Here is an 18,030-nt window from a genome sequence, read left to right on the forward strand (position 1 = left end):
CCAAGAATAAATGCTCATCAACATTTTGTAAAACCGAACACAAAGTATTTAAACATGACATTCTTTCAACAACTGAAGTTGGTATATACACACAAATAAAAACAAATACAACATTTTCAATAGAGGCTCTTACTTTCAAAAGACTACCTTTGATAACCTCTTCAACTTGATAAGAGTGTGGGCTGAAATTCTTAGCAAAAAGAATAGCAACTCCTGCACTGAGTGAAGTATTAAGACTTAAAACAGCAATCCCATTCCATTCTACTGCCCAATAAGCAGCATTATTAGGATCAGTATGTGTCAGATTTAAAGTAGTAATATTAACATGATACATACTTAAGGAAAAAACATAAAAAGAAACAGTTAAATCTCTACCCACAGAAAACTTCTGCTAAAAAACATGAAATTAGGCTTTCTCACTGTCCTCATTACTAAGCTCAGAGTTAAGTTTCCTCTCTATTTTTTTAGCCGATAGACCTATTTATAAGGTCCTTTGAAAAGAGAAAATAAATGAATTAACCATTATGCCACTTTTTTAATTCCTTTTCACAGTTCAAACAGATGTGTCAGGTTAGCCTTTTGTTGCCCCACATCAAGTTTATCTAGATAAGGGGTTTGCAAACCTGTCCTGGAACACCCCTGCACTGCACATATTGGAGGCACAAAATGTACATTTTGACCAACTTTTACCACTTTTAAAGTCATTTCTAGAAATTAGTGTTGTAGATCATTAAACCGTTATGCTGCCTCATAAGTCTGTCTGAAATCAGTTTTGTGAGGCACCTTAGTGTGTAAACGCTGCCTGCTAAGTCGTTGCCTGATAGGGCAGCGAGGCAATGAGTCAGCTTCCTAAGTTTTCAGATGCAGACTTTGTATGTTTCCCTCATCTAATACACCTGATTCATCACATTAGCTCATTAATAGAAACTGCAAGATCTGAAGTGGGTGTGCAGTACTGAGGGTTCCCAGGACAAGTTAGAAAACCAAACATTTGCCCATCATTCATTCAACTCAAATATTGCTTATCACTTGAAACATGAAAGTAGTAGCAACTTTACAAAATCTGCTCGCTCTAATGTTACAGAACATATTTCTCCTCTTTTACAACATATGCATTGGCTCTTAGTTAAATTTGAATAACTAATAACTTTTAAACGAACCGATTCAAGTGGAAAATAAATATTCTCAGATTATGGATTATTATGGATGCGACGAGTCAGCATCGTCAACTTAAATTCTGCAGCCGAAAACACAGAAAACATTATCAATAAATTATTAAAATGTTTAGACAGTCTCCTGTTTTTCACGACACTCATAATCATTATGTTTGCCAGTGTGCTGTGGCAAGCTTTATGTGTGCTTTTGAGCGCTGATTATGCTATGAATTTGCATTGATTTGCACTATCATTTTTGTCTTTTTTAAAGTTTGTATTTCCGCATAAAAACAAGCATATCTTAAAACTTTTACCCATCTTGCTCTCCACCACGTGCCCTCGCAGTACGGTTTCCTCCCCTGTCCCCGGCACCGATTAGCCACTTTGACCTTTTCAGCCTCTCTGGTAATTTGGTTTGTAAGGGCATTTCTTTTCAAGCTTCCTGTAAAATACATAAAGAGCATTAGAGTGAGATTAAATTCCATATTTGAGCCTTTGCAACAAAGCAGATATCTCCACCTTGACATTTTTCAGGAAATACAATAATGCTATAGGATATAATATTCTGTCATACACAACATTTTAGCTGCAAATGTTTATTAAACGAACAAACATTTTTCTAATTTTCTAATTATTTAAATTTTTATAATTATTATTATTAATAATATTTTGAGTAACACATTAGAATACTGTTCTGTCACACACTAACACACTATTAACATAGTAACTACTATTAACTAACAAGGAGCTCTGATTAATGAAATAATAAGTAATAGCACTCTTGTTGAATGTGGTAGTTCACTATTAACTAATCAATAACTGCTATTTTTTTTCATACCTCCCAGAGAACTACTATATACAGGTTCATAATGTATACTTAATTGTAAAGATCATGGTAGTAATGACTCAAGTGTTACCAAGTCCATCAGAAGGAATTACTAAATATTTGGAACAGTATTCTAAAGTGTAACTATATTGGGTATGTTTTGTGCATTTGTTATTTGAACTAAATAAATAAAGGGAAAAAGAGCACAGGAATCCGAGGGGTGCGGAGATGGTGTTAAAGCTTCTCAGATCTCATCATTCAGTGGATACTAGTTGTTCTGTGACGAAATAGACATTTATTAAAGATTTATTTAAAATTCAACTTTTGAGAATGCAAATATTTCATGTGCACACGTTTAGAATAAAAGCTAAAATGGTCGCTGTATGGCGCTGTTCTGTGATCACAAAATAAATCACACGATTAAACAGGCGTGTCTCGTAATTGCATTCGAAAAATTAATAAGTCCTGCTTTCATTTTGGGTGTTTGATGTGCACATCTTATACAAATTAAAAAGTTGCTGCCATTGTGAGATTTATATCGTAAAACTGTGGAAAAATTATAAAGCTGAAGTCTCGACTCCAATCAATTTGTTATAATACACAGTTTGTGTATTAACAATAAAAAAAAATAAAAACAAGAATGTTACACCCGCTTGAGGCTGGCTGCAGAAGTGAGTCAAATCTGTATCTCCTCATGTTAAAATACCCAACTTTACAGCAGAAAAAAACATGTTTACAGCCTAGTGTAAAAAGTGGCTTTGGTCTATATAGCTTATTTTTCCCTTTATGACAACTGTGAGGGGGGTGAATTTTTTTTATAACTCATCCGTTTACATTATATTAAGCCTTAAAGTTCTGCATAATTAAGGGTGTGTCCACTTTTGAGTGACAGGTGGATTCCCGCTGCTGTGGTCATTAGTCATCATTAGCCGTTTGTCTGCTGTCTGTTAGCCGTCACGTTACCTCAGCTCATTGTCTGACTGTAGAAATAAATAAATTCGGGAGTGACGCGCTGCCAAGATGGCGACGGTCGGCCACGCCCACTTTAGGCTTCAAAAACGGTCTTCAGAAACCTACGGGTGACGTCACGGACACTACGTCCATATTTTTTGACAGTCTATGATCAGGGCGTGGGGGGTGGGATTTGCTGAATGAAATCTCGCGAGGTCCATCCTGCAAAAATGTTGTCAACTTTTTGTTTTTGTTTTTTGTGTGGCCTTTTTTCCTCTGTATCTGTCACCGTTGTATTAAGTGTGTGTACTGCCCGTCTTCTCTGTACCTGTTTGAATTATATTGTGAGTAAAAGTTTGCATTGGAACTTTTGACTCCTCTTCTTCTGCACCACACCGTGACAGTGTCCGCAGGGTCTTGATTCTTTTAAATGGCAGAAAATTGGGTAAAATTGCAATTGTGTTGGCATTTGTAGATTTTTAATAGATTGAAGTCACATGTTAAAGTGTCAAAATAACAATAAAAATAATTTCAAAGCTGCATATTTGTGTACTATCTACCCATGTAATCAACCTTTGGGATTGATTGTTTGCACTTCTTCTTGGCAACTGAATTAGTCCCCAGTGTAGCCCATTTTCAACCCATGTACTAATTTCCCATTAGTGAACTAACTAGGTCCCACATGGGGAGCCCACCTGGGTTTGCCCATGTTGGACCTACTTAGTTGACCCAAGTGGGCCCCAGATAAGATGCCCATTTTGAGCCCATGCCCACTCTGTACCCCTGTAGCCCATTTGTAACCCATATGGGCCCCACATAAACGTGTTGGCTGGGAAAGAATGTGCAGGAGGATTTTTCTGAAGAACAGCGGACAGTTTCACAGCTAGACTCATGAACAACCATCACAAAACATGAAAACAGTCGTAGATCAACCAACAACACACAGTATAAGATTCAAGTGTGCAGAATGTGAACTTCTGAACTGGTTCAGTTGTGTAAATTCAGTTATTATTTTCTCTTGTGGATTATATGGAAAAATCTGCTATGCTGTTTAGCCTATTCAGGGCAGTACAAAATAAAGGGAAATCTTTAGCAGATTCTGCGAGGTGTGTGTAATCTTATAAGCATTATATTTTAAATTTTTATTGAGATTACATTTACAGTATTGTAACAGTTTCCATGGAATAACTGTTCGAAAAGTTGGCTTCTTTTAAGAATTTGGAGAATTTTAAAGTTAATTGTTTTTTAAACAGTTTTTTTTTTTTTTTTTTTTTACCACAGAGGAGAATATAAAAGAAGAACAATGAGTTCAGCATCGAGGCAAAAGAAGAAAAAGAAGTATGTGGTTTTATTCACTACATGTTCTTGTAACGATTATGTCCAGTTTTGTTCCTGTTTGCCTGTGTTCCCCTTGCTAGTTTGTCTCCACATTTTTTTATTGAGTTCACACGTGTTCCTGGTTATGTTAATTAGCCCTGTATGCATTTAAAGTCCCACTGAGTGCCTTGAAACGCACGGCATTATTCAATGTGTTGACGTAATGTCCACTGAATCAGGAAGACAGGGCGGGGCCTATCGATCAGCTCCTCCCCTTTTTAAATAGCCAATAGTGTTTAGTTTAAATCACAGCTCGGCCAGAGCCGTTGAGTTCGGTAAAGCCACAGTTTCCTCCTAATCTCTAACCGTTTCTCCTCTATATCGCTTTAAAATACAGCATTCTGTACAGAATTCAAATGGGTCTGATAAGTTTTCTGGTTTGTGCCGACTCTTCATTCGCCCCAATGGAAAGCAAATTTACATTGTCTGAATGCACTATGTGCTGCAGCTTCAGCATCTATTTATAGTGTAGGGGGCGGAGCTTCAGATTCTAGAGAGCATTTGATTGGACAGAAAATCTGATGAAGCTGAAGTGCAGTGATGTCATCAAAATCATTGTTTTGAATGCTTATATCTTCTAAATGCAAATTGCACAAACACACTAGTAATTGATGATTAACTTAAAGGGGGGTGGTTGATTATGATTTCACTTTTCTAACTTTAGTTAGTGTGTAATGTTGCTGTTTGAGCATAAACAACATCTGCAAAGTTACGACGCTCAAAGTTCAAAGCAAAGGGAGATATTTGCTTTTAAAGAAATCGTTTTTTAAGGACTACAACAAACGGCTGGTAGAGACTACACCACATTCCTCCCGGGTTAGTGACATCACCAACCCTAGAATTTACATAAACCCCGCCCCCGAAACATGATTTACAGATTATCATGACAGAACATGCTAATCAATGACTAGAAGATAACTACACATCAGCTTCATAAACTCACCAACTAACCATTCAGAAATGTCCTGTTGCTTCTACATGTTGTCACTTCTTCTTGAGTCTCTCCATCATTGTCTGATTCCGGTCTGAACATAAAAGGCTAAAACTTTTTGAAATTTTCAGTGCATGTCTGTGTGAGGTTAAAGGGGTGGTATAATGCCCTTTTCACAAGATGTAAAATAAGTCTCTGATGTCCCCAGAGTGTGCATGTGAAGTTTTAGCTCAAAATACCCCTCAGATATTTTTATATAGCATGTTAAAATTGTCACATTTTGAGGGTGAGCAAAAACGCACAGTTTTGTGTCTGTCCCTTTAAATGCAAATGAGCTGCTGCTCCCGGCACAGGGGGCGGAGCTTCAACAGACAAAATGTGTATGTATACAACTAAACGCGTCTCTGTGTGGACAAGGCCTTAAATACACACGATAAAGAGATGATAATGAACAGGTGAGATGATTAGATGAGTGTCCATGACAACTGATAACTGGCGGGAAACTGAGACAAAGAAACACATGTGAATGATGAAAACAAACTAAAAGTCTGGGAAAACAGAAACTAAGAACTAACAAAACTGATTAGACATGACAATTACATGCATCTTGAATTTGCTGTCTGTGTTTTGTGCAGTTTGTAATAAACTTTACATTGTTCAATGCAGAAATAAATTTGGTGCGACATCTCCACCATTCATTGATTACCTGAAAGAAATTTTGAGAAGGTACCCAGATGGAGGACAAATATTGAAGGTAGGCTAAAAGAGGTTTAAACATGAATACCTTCACATCATTGTTAAATGGTATGTATCTTAAATATCTCATCGTATCTGTGTTTAATATTAATCCTGTAACGTACCAGGAGCTGATCCAGAATGCAGATGATGCAGGAGCTTCACGTGTGGTGTTTATTCATGATGAGAGGCATTATGAGACTCAGAGCCTGTGGACTGAAGAGCTCGGAAAGTATCAAGGTATTTGTGTTGCAAACAGATTTAAATCACACTAGACTTAAACTTTATAAAATTACTGTAGAGCCCGTAACAAAGGATATTACAGTATAGGGTTTTAAATGTGTCCTCATTCATATGTCACAACCATGAAGAGTTTTGCAACTACACCTTCTGCCTTTTTTTAATGGGAAGCGAGTTTTGAGCTCTGAAATTTACAGTATGTTTTTATTTTCTAATCCAGCTTTTTGGCAGCGGCTTTTTGCACTGAGTTAAAATTGCATATTTTCTTAGCGATAGATGATATTTACACCGTGCAAGTGGCAATAGATTCTAATTACACTACAATAAGTGTAAATAGTAGTTACACGGTATGCAATTATAACATAGAGTGTAAATTATTATACAGTATTTATTAAAATTATTAAATGGATGCTGCCTCATTGGGACAATAAAGCCGTCCCTACACCGACCCCTAACCCTAAACACTTTATTATTAAACACAAGTTAGACACTTTATTTCCACTTTTTGAATGTTGTCTTAATTTTTATTGAAAATACATGCCTTTCCGATCTGATATGCGATGGGAAAAGGAAGTAGAGCGAGTTCAGCAAAAGGCGGATTGTGATTTCAGGTCAATTTGCCTCAAAACTTTCTGCCACACACTTCACCCCTACACTATTGCTACTGTTAATAATGCAGTGATTTAGTCTGGTCCAGAGCCATAGAGAGGAAGAGTTGTGACACTCTTTGATGTCGCCGCTATGGCTGTCACATGGTTCATGTAAGCCCCAATACTTCCAAAACGTACGCTGGCTGTCATGTTCTTCTATGGGACAGACAGCAGCGATTGCATTATTGAACGGTAAATATAAAATAAAACACACACCCAAGTACTTTTTCAGCTGTTATTGCATTATTGCATTTTGTTAATGTCAGTTTTGCATTTGGAGATAAGTTTTAGGCTATATTTTTGGAGGGAAAAGCTTAGTGTTCATGTTCGCATGGGTAGTATCACTGGCTTTAGCGGCTCTAACTTAACTTTTCCATATCATTCATCTGATGATGGACGTCTCATGATATTTATTTTAGCACAAACTGGGCGTATTAGGCTATTGATTCCCGTGATTTTACTTATAAATTCCGATTCAGCCATTAGCCTACCTTCGTGATCACGCAAAGAGTTCTGCCGTGGCGGTCCGTTCAGAATTCGCTTAGAAGCTAGCTCACTTCTTCTGATGAAAGTGGCCACCCCCAGGACCATAACGTGAAACATGATCATGTTAAGACTAAGAATATTATTTTAAGATTAAGCCATACACATATTATCAAAACTATAACAGATTAAAAACGAATTTACGCTTTTAAGTAACTTAAGCAATTAACTAACAAAACACTTGAAGACAAATGAAGGTTTTCAAATAAAATATTTTTTATTAAACAATGACAGACAACAAAAATGTGTGCTTGTGTGGGTGTGTGTGAACAAGAAAAACAAAAACCAGGGGCAGGTGATCCATGAAACAGACAGGGCCGGGTTTCCCGATAACGATGTATCTTAGCTCTTAAGAGCGCTTTCTACGTGCAAGGTTACGAACGCTCGCAGCAATTCCACGAGCGTTTCCCAAAAGTGCACTTAACATGAACGCGCGAGAACGCGTTTTACGTGCTACTTAAGAGTCGCTGTCCATTCGCGAAGTGCTGAAATACAACCTTATATGGAATCGTATTCTGAACGTTTAGCCTTAATTATTAGGTTTAACCTAATAATCATCATCTGTGGATTAGCAATCAAGACAAGTCTAAAGTCTACATTCAGGCAGAGATAGCCTACTGACAAAATGTATGAACAAAAAGACAAACAAGAAAAGATACCTTTCAAAAAAGATTAAATTAATGTAGGCCTAATTTTAGAGGCGAAACAAAGATGTTATTTTTAACAGATTTAAAGGACACCATACAAATAAGGAAAAACAAAACATCTGGGTGGACATTGCAAACTAACTGCAACCCGGGGTGTTCAAAGATCAAGGAAGGAGGTCCGCAAGAAATGCCCAATACATGGCTGGTTTTCGTGCACGTCAGCAAGTCATTGACCGATTTTTTTATTTATTATTCATCCATATTTTGCCCAGTCTTTGAAGTATATTTCCCACATTGCTTCGTTCTTTTATGATTTTATTTTGTTCATTAATTTAATTTAGATGTGTATTTTTTCTTCCCTTTTTTATTATTTAATTTATACATTCATTAAAAAAAAAGTACAATAAAGTGTACAATAAAAAAGTACAATCAAAACCTTATATTTGTACTCACTTTGCAGTGTAATCTGTTAAATCTAGATAAAAGTGTAATCTGCCGGTTGTCCTGCAGGTGTCCTCATAAATCTGTCTTCTTACGATGCACTTGGGGATGTACGATTACTCCAGAGCACTCGTAGTTCTACGAAGATTTTCAAGTGCTACTTAAGCTACGATGCTTTTGGGAAACAGACCGTAATATTAAGATCAGTCGTACGATCGTTTTTACGATCAACTTAGGCTTACGATGCTTTTGGGAAACGCAGCCCAGGACTGGTGATGGCCATAACAATCCTAGAGGTCCAGCAATTGTTCTCACAAGCCGCTTCACTCAAGACAACAAAACATAATGAAAAGTTAGTATATCCCCAAAAATTAAATTAAATAAAAGTTGCTATAAAGGTGGTAGCGATTCATTACCGAACTCTTAGCTGACGAAGTCGCGCTAGCTAACTAACGTTAGCTAGCAGGCAGTGCTTGAAAATTGGTTGAAACAACCAACATAAAATATAAATAATTACGCTGTGCATGTACAAATGAAGACCAGTATAAGCATCGCAAAGGGCCTCTGATATAGCCAGTAGACAATTCAAAAGAGGTCGAAATTTCAGCAACTTAACTCTGGAACAACTCGACGCGCAGCAATGTAAGTGAATGGTGTCCAACGCCCAAATGACAGTGTTTGGAACTATTCCGATCTTCATATCCCGGAAGTAGGCGGTTAAAAGCGCCGCCATTATTTACAACGGAGGTCTATGGGAGTGTCGCAACTCTCTCTCTCTATGGCTCTGGTCTGGCCCAACCAGACGTCAGTGGGCGGAGTTAGTGTAAATAGACAAGATGGGCTATTTGCTTATCTTTCAGTTTAGTGAATAACAGTATAAGTGTTTAAGTATACAGTACAGGTCAAAAGTTTGGAAACATTACGTTTTTTTTTTTTTTTTTTTTGAAGTCTCTAATGCTTATCAAGGCTGCGTTTATTTGATTAAAAAAAAAAAAGAAGAAAAAAAACTGTAATATTGTGAAATATTATTACAACTTAAAATAATAGTTTTCTATTTGAATATACTTTAAAAAATAATTTATTCCTGTGATGCAAAGCTGAATTTTCAGGATCATTACTCCAGTCTTCAGTGTCACATGTGACATCCAGTCTATCACATGATCCTTTAGAAATCATTCTAATATTCTGATTTATTATGAGTGTTGGACACAGTTCTGCTGCCTAATATATTTGATGAATAAAAGGTTAAAGAAAAACTGCATGTATTCAAAATAAAAAAATATTTTCTAATAATGTAAATCTTCTTTACTATCACTTTTTATCAATTTATCACATCCTTGCTGAATAAAAGTATTGATTTATTTCAAAAAAAGAAGAAAAAAAATTACTGACCTCAAATGACTGACCAGTAGTGTATATTGTTGTTACAAAAGATTTATATATTTTTTTAAATTGCTTCTTTTTATTTATTTTTTTAACTTTTTTTAGAACTTTTTATTCATCAAAGTATCCTAAAAAAGTATCACAGGTTATGAAAAAATATTAAGCAGCAGAACTGTTTCCAACTTTGATAATGAATCATCATATTAGAATGATTTCTAAAGGATCATGTGATAGACTGGAGTAATGATCCTGAAAATTCAGCTTTGCATCACAGAAATAAATGATAATTTAAAGTATAATAAATATTACTTTTTTTTCTGTATTTTTGATCAAATAAATGCAGGCTTGATGAGCAGAAGAAACTTCTTTCAAAAACATTAAAAATAGGAATGTTTCCAAACTTTTGACATGTACTGTAAGTATAAGCTTTATTCTATGTGACTATATCAGTAGGAGTGGATTGAAGCTCAACTGAAGCTCTGTAAATGTTGTGAGGATCATGAGAACTATTTGCATGGGAAAAATGATCTGATTGTTGATTGGACATTGATGATAATTGGCAGCTTAGCTGATTTAGGAGCAACCAAAATAATAAATTAGACCCACTTTGCCATTAATAACTGACATCTGTGCTTCTCTCTTGAAAAGCTCTGGTCATCAGTATTGTGTCTCAAAACTCTTTGTATCTCAAAACCAGGTCAAAATCACAGTTTCGTCCCAAAATAAAATAAAATGAGCTGAAAATAAGAGCATAAAGTACATAGAGTATGAGAGACATAACTCATTCTTCTCTGTCATGACCAGTATTTGTCCAGATACTGAAAGTCTTTACTGCGCTATAGGCAAAGTGTGTTATTTTCAAAGTTGTTTGGTCATGTTTGTTTGATCATCTGTTTGTATCTTTGATGGCAGGACCGGCTCTCTATGCCTTCAATGATGCAGCCTTCACAGAGGAAGACTGGGAGGGAATCCAGAGAGTTGGCAGAAGCATCAAGCAGGATGACCCAACAAAAGTCGGGAGATTTGGGATCGGCTTCAACTCTGTTTATCATATTACAGGTGAACTAGACTAACAAGTTACTAGAAACGGAAACCTTCATAGAATGATGTACAGAAAGAGACTGTTACAGAATACAGTAACCTTGTTTATTGGCTAGTCTATTATTAATAGTAAAATGTATATGCTTATTTCCCTTTTTTTTACATTTAGATTTTCTTTTCCATCATCTAACACTCGCTTAAAGTTAATCTTTAAATAAAACTAAAATAACATAAAATATATAAATGTAATATTATATAATAATATAATTATATAAACATAAATTTGACTCTTTCTCTGCCGGCATAAAAAAAAAAAAAAAAAAAAACTTAATACACAAAGATCGCAGAGGACGGCAGATTATTGTTGTTCAACATTCACTGCATATTAAACTATCACACTCTTACTTGATCTGGACAAACTGAGCATCATTAGACATATTTAAGGCTCCAGCTTCAATATTCACCACTGTTTATGATAAAACTAGGTTACAGTGACATTAATGTCCTAATTTATTTCAGGAGTGCAAAATAATCAATCTGTCATTTTTTTAAATATTTTGAATAGAATAACAACACATTCAAAGGTCAGTCGCGTCTGCTCCTGTTTATTTGTGTAGACATAGCTTCACTGAATAGTGTTCATCAGGGCTTTTAGTCCAAAAGTGCTCAAATCTGGAAATATTGATATATTTATACATTTACACAATCATAATTTCGATGAATTTTCTACTGATTTATGCGATCTGATGAGCGTCAGCGGCTTCCAGCGCTGTCTGCCTGTGTTTTCTCTTCCCCGATCGCAGTTATGATCATTTGCTGCACATATGACACTCATATTAAGCATTCATAACCCGTCCTGTCTCTCCCGATGACAAACTTCCATTACACTTCCACGGTCAGTTCTGTACACAACAAACACAGAAAAATGCTTCTACACATGAAACATGAAGCTAATAAACACACAATTAAGACTGGGATTACATGAAATTCTAAGCAGGTGCAGCGATTCTAATAAAAGGTTATAAATAACACATTTCAACAACATAACATGACCAAACCCCACATTAGATCGCAATAGAAAGTTAATGCAAACACTCATGTGGTTATTGGTGGTTTTAAGCGAGTAAAAACATATGATTAATCATATAAATTGTCTTATGTAGCTTGATGCTAGTTGTAGCTCTAATGCCGGCTGCACAGGTGCAGTTATATTTCATGATGTATTTTGTCAAAAGAATTTACATAAGTTCATAAGAAAAAAATTGTTTTCTAGAAAGACTTTATAATAGGTGGATAAATGTATATTGGATTCAAAGTGATGTGGATGGGCAAGCCGGGTAATGCCAGAATAAAGGAACACAAAAGAATAAAAAACAAAAGAATAATGATAGAAGAATAATGAAGATTAGGTCTCATACCCTGCAGACGTGAGAACAGTTTGTCAAGTGAGAACAATAGGAACATGAATGGGACAGTTCACCACACCAGACATAGACCATAGCTTACAGGGGCACTTTTTTTATTTGCCTTTTCTAAAAAAACACATGACAGGGTATTAGAAAATGTTTCATAAAATTCATAGTTTTAGAGCTAACATTCTCAGATTTTAAATGAAGCATGACCACACTTGTCAAATCAAGTCACCTATATTTATATAGCGCTTTTTACAATACAGATTGTTTCAAAGCAGCTTTACAGAGATAACAGGAAAATAATGCAACAATGTTTTATTTTAGAGGGAAATAGCATCATAGTCCAGCTTAAGTAAGATCAGTGAAGGTTCTTTTTTTTTCTTTTTTAAAGTTATTAATTTAGTTTAAATTAACTTGTGGCTTCAGCTTCATTGTGTTTGTAAGTTACTACACTAGTACAGCCACATAATTTTTTATACATTTTAAATAAATATTGTTAACTTTTAACATTATATATCTCTATATTATTAGTCTTGAACGGTAAACTCTCAAGTGTTGGCTTTCTAAATATATGTTAGTTGTGTGTCTATTCAGAATGACTTGTGAGCAGCAACCTTTTTATTTTGGGTATGTCATTTATGACCACCCACCGCCAGCCACCACCAGCGTTTTTGATTTTTTTTTTACAAAAAGTTCATGGCGCCCAGAACATTTTGTCATGAATATTTGAACATTCAATACTATATATCAAAAGAAAGAACAGAGTCTCTGCTTTAAAATACAGTTTTATTCTAGCTTCATTCATTCTTTTTTATCATCACTTGAATGTGGGTAAGTTTCATTAAATAAAAAATCTAAGAATACAACGTGCACATGCAATGCTTATCGTTTGTTTCTGCTCCTTTTTTCCTGTGTTATGATCTCTAGATTCTGTATAGTTGAGATCTGTCATAACGCCCCCTACTGTATAACAGAGAAAACACAAAAAGCCAGAAAATTCTGTCAATGGCGGGGAAAAAATTTATTTTGACTTGTTGTATTGGGCAACATTTTAATAATTGGTGCATCCTTAATTATCAGCACTCAGTTAATTGTTTACTAATGACGTCATTGACTGACCTGGGGCCTGTACCATGAAGCCGGTTTAGGTGGCTAGCCAGCTATGTTTCAGTTTAGTTTCCGCCAACCCTGGGTTTTAGGTACTATGAAAGTAGCTTGGCTTTAATCGGTGTTCGTTGCCGTGGTATCTTACGTTGCACGGCTAACCTGCTCCGGGGCAGGTTATGTTCTGGATTCAAGATCTCAGACTGAAGTTTGACCAATCAGCTGAGAGCAAAAGAAACATATAGGTGACGTAACTTATTCCCAGTGTCTGTTGCAATGACTTCACCTTTTCTTCCAAATCCGGTGGACATCTCAGCGCAAATTGTTTGACAAGCACTTCGTAGAGAAAGAGTTTTTAGCCAGACAAAATCCCCTTGCCTTCCCTGATAGTTACTTGTATGAAAGATACAGATTTTCCGCGGAAGGAATGTCTTATCTTTGCGAACTTCTTGAGCCGCACATAAAGAATTTAACACGTCGAATTCATGCACTTACTGTACCGCAAATATTGTGTTGCGTTTTTTTTTGTTGCAAGTGGTACATTCTTGTACGGTGGGTGACGCACAGAAGCTATAGGGGAAAACACGGTTTGTCGAACCATTCGTAAGGTGGTCCTCGCTCTGCAGGAGTACATGAATAGTTTCATTAATAGTGTTCCCCGCACATTTATCGGCCATGTCCATAAAAGAGGGCTTTTATAAAATTGCCGGTAAGATATATTGATAGGGTGACATCACATGAACACATTTTTTTATAAAAAAAAAAAAAAGCAAATTGCACAAATGTACTATACAATATAATACATGTTAAGAATTATTTTAAATCTTTATTATTATTCTGTTAATCTTATGATAGGATTCCCTAGATTTCTTAGTAGTACAAATACGTTCTATATTTATGTAAAATTATGTATGTGTAGCCTATGTGTAATATAGCCAATAGCCTATTTTTATAATATATAAAAAATGTGCATGTATCATTTTTTATATATTATAAAAATAGGCTATAGGCTATATTACACATATAGGCTACACATACATACATAATTTTACATAAATATAGAACGTATTTGTTTAACTTACACATTAACAATCAGCCATCTTTCTCCAACAATCTTCTCTTGCTTTGGCAGCAGAGACCGTATTGTTTCGAGCTTGAAATACATATTTAAATTCATCGTAATTCTGAATGATTATCTCTTGCTTTTCCGCGGGAAAATATATCGCTCTCGCTCTACCCGCGATTGGTTGTTCAGCGTCGACGTCACTCTTTTATGTGCACGCGCGCGTGGAGTAATCATAGCTTGAGGATCAAAGCCTGAGTTGACAGAGAAAGTTGATGAGCTGCATCATGGTACCAATAAAGCCTGATTGCATCGGTTTGGTTTTGTCAACTCAAAACTAATCCTGTAACCTCGAGTTTGTTCAGCTACCTTCATGGTACAGGCCCCAGGGGTCTCATTTATAAACATGGCATATGCACAAAATGGGGCTGGAAACGTGCGTTTAATAGATCACAAAGGTTGTGATCTATTAAAAAAACTTGATGGTAGAATGTAATTGCGCTTTTCCACTGCATGGTACGGCTCGGTACGGTTCGGCTCGGTGCGGCACGGTACGGCTCGCTTCGCTTTTCCACTGCATGGTACGACTCGGCTCGGCATGGTTCGGTTCGCTTTAGCTCGGTTTGCTTTTCCACTGCAGTTAGTACCGCTTCAAAGTGGGTGGGATTATAGACTGATCGTTATTGTTGCGGCAACCAACGAGAGGAACGTCTGCACTTCGTCCACTGACCACAATTCAGCCATTTCTTTTTTTGAAGTTTTTTTTTTCTTTTTTCTTCAAGAAAGTCAAGCAAGTAGTTTAAAAATAGGTGCAAATCGCAAATACAATGACGCTGGTAGTGACGATTCTGTCTGACCAATCGGTGATCTGCAGTGTTTTCACGTCACATTTTAGTATCGGTACGGTACGCTTGGAACCTCAACAGAGGTGGTACCATTTAAAGCAAGCCGAAGCGAGCCGTACCGTACCGTACCATGCAGTGGAAAAGTGCCACAAAGTGAGCCGTACCGAACCGTGCCGTACCATACCATGCAGTGGAAAAGCGCCATAAGTGTACCTGTAAGTAAACTCTTAGCCATGAGTATGCACATTTTGGAGACACCGATGGTGAGCTGAGGGACTGACGGCAGATGAAGGAAACCCACTTTAAATCCTCAACTATGTTTTACATCTGATAAGCACATTTAGATTAAATATGCCATTCTTATTAATGGAGTTAAGAACTTAAATTACATGCAATCATTAACGAGAAGTAAAAAAAAAAATATATATATTCTAATAAATATTTGTAAGGGATGCAATGCTTTTGATCACTTTTCCTGTGGCATGCTGTGTTTTAATGTGTTAACTACAGCGAGGATTGCTAAGCGCATGATAATAGCAGAACTCATGGTCTGAGAAAATATTTTTGTACAACTAATAATCAATAATGCAGAATAAGGCCTATTTGTTTGCATTAAATATATAAAAAATACTATTTGCCCAGTGGAAAATATTGAGGAAAAACTTTCTCTAAAAATTTATTTTATACAATTTTGATTTATTTATTCAAAAACAAAGCAAAGATATAGGCTACTAAATGATTTTTAGCAATGGAATGTGATGGCACATCCGTATATCACATATTCCTAATGTCTTGTACCGTTAAACACTGGGCTTTATAAAGGGAGTTTTATAAGTCTAAATATTTTTTGGTATGCCATTTTTGGCTTTCGGGACCACGCACACTTTTAGTAAGGATCCTACACACAGTTTTATCAATGACACCACTAATCAGCTGCAACATCAGTTTTTACAAATAAATGCCCCTCAGGGTACTTGTGCTGTCGGATTCTGACATGTAACACTGGCGACGCTAACAATATTTATAATTATTATTATTGTTTATTTACAGACTTGCCATGTGTATTCAGTTCTGAACACCTGGCCATTTTTGACCCACAAAAGAAGATGTTTGGAGATGATGAAGAAGGCTATCGATGGTCTTTAAATGACGAAGAGGACAGAGAGAGCCTTTTGAACTTGAGAGATCAGTTCCAGCCCTTTCATAATGTAGTCAGTCATGTCAACAGTTGTTCCTGGGAGAAGGTCATCAGTGAGGAGCAATACTTCAAAGGAACGCTTTTCCGCTTCCCTCTGCGTAATGAGGCTTCTGAGATCTCAGATAACTTGTATGACTCCACAAAAGTTACACAGCTTTTTGACAGTTTCATTGCTGATGCAGACATCAGTCTTCTTTTCCTGAGAAATGTGTCATCCATTGCTTTGATGCATATTAACACCAATGGTTTCTGCAAAAAAAGGCTAAACGTTTCAGCGTCAAATCAATTTTACACTGACCTTTCTCATGTCAAGCAGGAATCGTTTGACAGAAAAACTTGTTTGAAAACGGTATCGCACATTTCCCATCAAATGGAAGAAACTAAGTCCCAGTGGCTTGTGACAACTTGCCTTCTGAAACACAGATATAAACCAGAGATTGACTTTCTAGCCAGTAAGCTGAGCTTCTACCCTCAAGTTGATGCAGCTTTTCGAATAGATGAAGACAGATCACTTTGCAATGGGCGACTAAGTTGCTTTCTGCCACTTCCAAATAATGACTCAAACAAAACTGGGCTTCCCATTCACATCAATGCTTGCTTTGGCCTGACAGATAATCGGAGGTTCATTAAGTGGCAAGAGGAGGATCAGAAGAATGACGAGTCTGCAAAGTGGAATGAGCTACTTATAAAATATATTCTTCCTCATGTATATCTTATGATGATCCTGGATGCCATTCACTTATCCAGAAACTCGACCCTGCCTGCTGCCACTGTGTACAATATTTGGCCTGACCTATCCAAGACTGTACATAAAGACAGATGGCATGAAGTTGCAACAGACACTCTGAAGGGTCTAATTGAATACGAGATCTTTCACCTTGCCAAAGATGAGAAAATCTGGGTGTGTCCCTCAGATGCAGTTTTTCCAGTCAACAATATATGTAGTGACACAATGTCTGCGATATCAAGATTATTGATTGTTGAAGGAGAGAATCTGGTCACAGTCCCAGAAAATATTTTGAATGATGTTCAAGAAATCTTCCCTGAAAATGATACCTTGACATGGGTGACTCCATCTTATGTTAGAGATGTCCTTCACAGATGTGAGGAGGAAAACCTCAGTAAAGATGACAAATACTCTCTTCTTGAATTTGCTCTCAGTGATGAGAAGTACACAGAGCTACAAGGTCTTAAGCTTCTGCCTCTCAGTGATGGAACCTTCACTTCATTTAGCAATGAAAGGCAGAACACTGTTTTGATCGACAATGAAAAGTTTTCACGGTAAAGTTGTCTCTTTCCTGCTTTAATTGTTTAGTGTGTTTATATTGTGTTTTCAAAGTATTAATGATCTTTTTTCTTTGTTTAGAACATTGCTGCCATTTTGTAAAGAAAGATTTATACCCAACGATCTGAGCCATGTTTGTACTATGCAGCTAAGGAAAGTAGCAACAATGAGTAAGAAATCTGTTTATATGCTTATGATAATATG

At 36.4% G+C, this 18,030-nt stretch overlaps 1 protein-coding gene across 1 annotated transcript in view; it reads left to right on the forward strand.

The window, feature by feature from the left end:
- Nucleotides 1-18,030, forward strand: part of LOC309503286 (sacsin-like) — a 43,490-nt gene that overhangs the window by 13,945 nt on the left and 11,515 nt on the right. Inside the window, exons 2-7 of the mRNA XM_082176011.1 lie at nucleotides 4,215-4,269; nucleotides 5,906-5,993; nucleotides 6,103-6,214; nucleotides 10,791-10,937; nucleotides 16,394-17,822; nucleotides 17,908-17,996. Of these exons, the coding sequence (XP_082032137.1) occupies nucleotides 4,235-4,269; nucleotides 5,906-5,993; nucleotides 6,103-6,214; nucleotides 10,791-10,937; nucleotides 16,394-17,822; nucleotides 17,908-17,996 (1,900 nt within the window). The 5' untranslated portion in view covers nucleotides 4,215-4,234. The remainder of the gene's footprint in view (nucleotides 1-4,214; nucleotides 4,270-5,905; nucleotides 5,994-6,102; nucleotides 6,215-10,790; nucleotides 10,938-16,393; nucleotides 17,823-17,907; nucleotides 17,997-18,030) is intronic.

The sequence above is a fragment of the Leuciscus leuciscus genome (assembly GCF_965113295.1).
Source record: "Leuciscus leuciscus genome assembly, chromosome: 7".
Lineage (NCBI taxonomy): Eukaryota > Metazoa > Chordata > Actinopteri > Cypriniformes > Leuciscidae > Leuciscus > Leuciscus leuciscus.